The 2,277-nt window shown below is 41.4% G+C and overlaps 1 protein-coding gene across 1 annotated transcript in view; it reads right to left on the reverse strand.

The window, feature by feature from the left end:
- LOC140930381 (metal cation symporter ZIP14-like) overlaps window positions 1–582 on the reverse strand; it is a 12,586-nt gene extending 12,004 nt beyond the window's left edge. Inside the window, exon 1 of the mRNA XM_073380063.1 lies at window positions 285–582. Coding sequence (XP_073236164.1) covers window positions 285–572 — 288 coding nt within the window. The 5' untranslated portion in view covers window positions 573–582. The remainder of the gene's footprint in view (window positions 1–284) is intronic.
- Window positions 583–2,277: the final 1,695 nt, after the last annotated feature.

Consider the following 2,277-nt stretch of genomic DNA (forward strand, 5'->3'; position numbering starts at 1 on the left):
AAAGTGAATGATATCGATGCACAAAGAAAACCTTCGTGGTCGGAGACATCAAAAGAAAAGGACAGCTACGAAGATCCGTCCGACGGGGTAACAAAAATCCAGTTATCCCATATTCTTAAACGTCTAATTAGTTTTCAGAGATACAATCTTCTCTTGAAAGTTCTACCCCAACTACGTCGAGCGTACTCCATCTAAGTTCTAACGAAGCTCTATGACTTTCATCTGAACTTAAGTAAGTTTATCTTTTTTCTCTGGGCCATTTACGCCAACAACACTCATCTTACCTTTCGATAATCCGGACTCGATTTGTTTTCAGCGCAGTTCAGGAAATGCAGCTTGTCAAATAGCCTCTGTAGATCATCCGACTTCAGGGAGTCGCCATTGACAGCGTCCTGCAGTTCTTTAAAGGAATAATGCTCATGATTTCGGCTTTCATGTGAAGAGACAAACACATAAAGCGACAATTGCATGTACATGAAAAAGGCAACTTTTACGGAAAACATTTCTTTTCGGACGTAAAGCATCTCTGAACCTCCACGCAGGGCCTCTCGTTTGTAACTAAAGTGCGTCATGTTTTAATTCCAGACAGTCAGTCATGTGTGATCGGCCACTACAATATAAGAGAAACCGCAGGTCACATTTGCTGAAACTAGTTTTCAGTAAAAACGTAGCTTTTTTCAATCTTGTACCCCTGCAAGTGTGTGACCCAAAGGCCTGGTTTCAATCTATGTTTTGTATGTTTAGGATATTCCTTTTTAATCAAACTCCGGACGCGTTTCGTTAGAGTATATGTGCACCGCATTTTAGCTTACTTCCAAAAGCTTTATTACTGTTAATGACCCGTATCCATTCATCACATATCAAAGTGACTTCTATACAATCTATAAACCTCCACGGACCACGGACTCACTTGAGTGAAACGAGAACAATGCGCCAGAACATTTCTTCCGAGTCCTTTTTCCACGAACATTAGCTAAGACGTTCACCCTCACCCGCGCGCAAATACGTAAAGATGTAAAGAGTAATTACCGAATCTAACTACGAACCGAGGAAAAATCTTTAAGAAGGAGAAGATGAAGCTAGAAGCTTGAAATTAACATGCTACGAACGATCGTAGTAAAACTTGGCGCAGATGATAGTGAGGGAGGAGGGAGTGTGGCAGAATCATGTTCGGACGCACGCACGCACGTACCCTAGAAAAAAAAACGAAGGTCTCTGAAAACAAGGCAAAGAGAGAAAACGAAAACAAAGCAAAAGGGATAAAATGAAGAGACATAAGGAGTTGGATAAAGCACTTTAATCGCCTTAAGTGTGTGTGCGGTTGGAATGTTGAAAAGAACAAAAAGAAATGAAAAAAAAAAAACAAAGAAAAACTACGTGACAGAATTTTGCCCGCGTAGCCAGCGGAATTGTTTTGAGGATAGCGAGGCCAAGCAGGATTCCGTGAGCTTATCCCTCTCTTTACTCAACAACCTACATTGAATAATTACAGCGAAATCAAAGGCTCCTTTGTAATGGTAACTGGGAAGGGGGCATATCTACTATGAAAATCTACTCCTTTTTTGACTGACGTGCAGTGTTCTTTTTTCAGTTGGTGTACAGTCCGGACCAGGCGAGGGTTTCTCAAAACTTCCAAAGAGTCTACTTTGCGCCGGGAAAGTGTTTTTTCTTATCCATTTTTTAACTATATGTGGGAGTTTTTGTGCAAAGTAGGCCAACATACTTCTCGATCTTGTACAGCTTTCCAATTTTCTCATTTGAATTTTGTAAAAAATCGCATCTCTGGAAATAAAAGCAGACAAAAGCGCTCCAAGATCTAGAAAAATACCAAATGATGACAATGCCGTGGGGGGGGGGGGGGGGGGGGTGCGCTAGTTGCTGCATGACTTAAAAACCAGCTCAAGTTTTCCTAGAAGTAAACACACCGGAAATAAACTGAACTGAAGACCCTCAGTTGTGAGTTTGATCCGTGCCATGCTATCCGTACAATCTACTATGGCGGCTGCTAATTCTAGTCGATGGTTAGTGGCAGTTTTGGATTCTTTCTAAAGACTGACCAAGGTTAGCTGTATGCGTGCTAGTTCGACACTATAGTGTTCAGTACTCGATGGAAAGAAAGTCGACTAAACGGCGTTTAAACCGGCCGTAGGACACAGAGTGGCTATGAACTAAAGGTAAGGGAGCTTTTTGAATCAATATTTCGCATGATCATGATTTTTTTTTCTTAGCGTTGTAGATTCGAATACATGTGATAAAATGCGAACATTAAGGGCCCGA

Source organism: Porites lutea, chromosome 3 (genome assembly GCF_958299795.1).
Source record: "Porites lutea chromosome 3, jaPorLute2.1, whole genome shotgun sequence".
NCBI lineage: Eukaryota > Metazoa > Cnidaria > Anthozoa > Scleractinia > Poritidae > Porites > Porites lutea.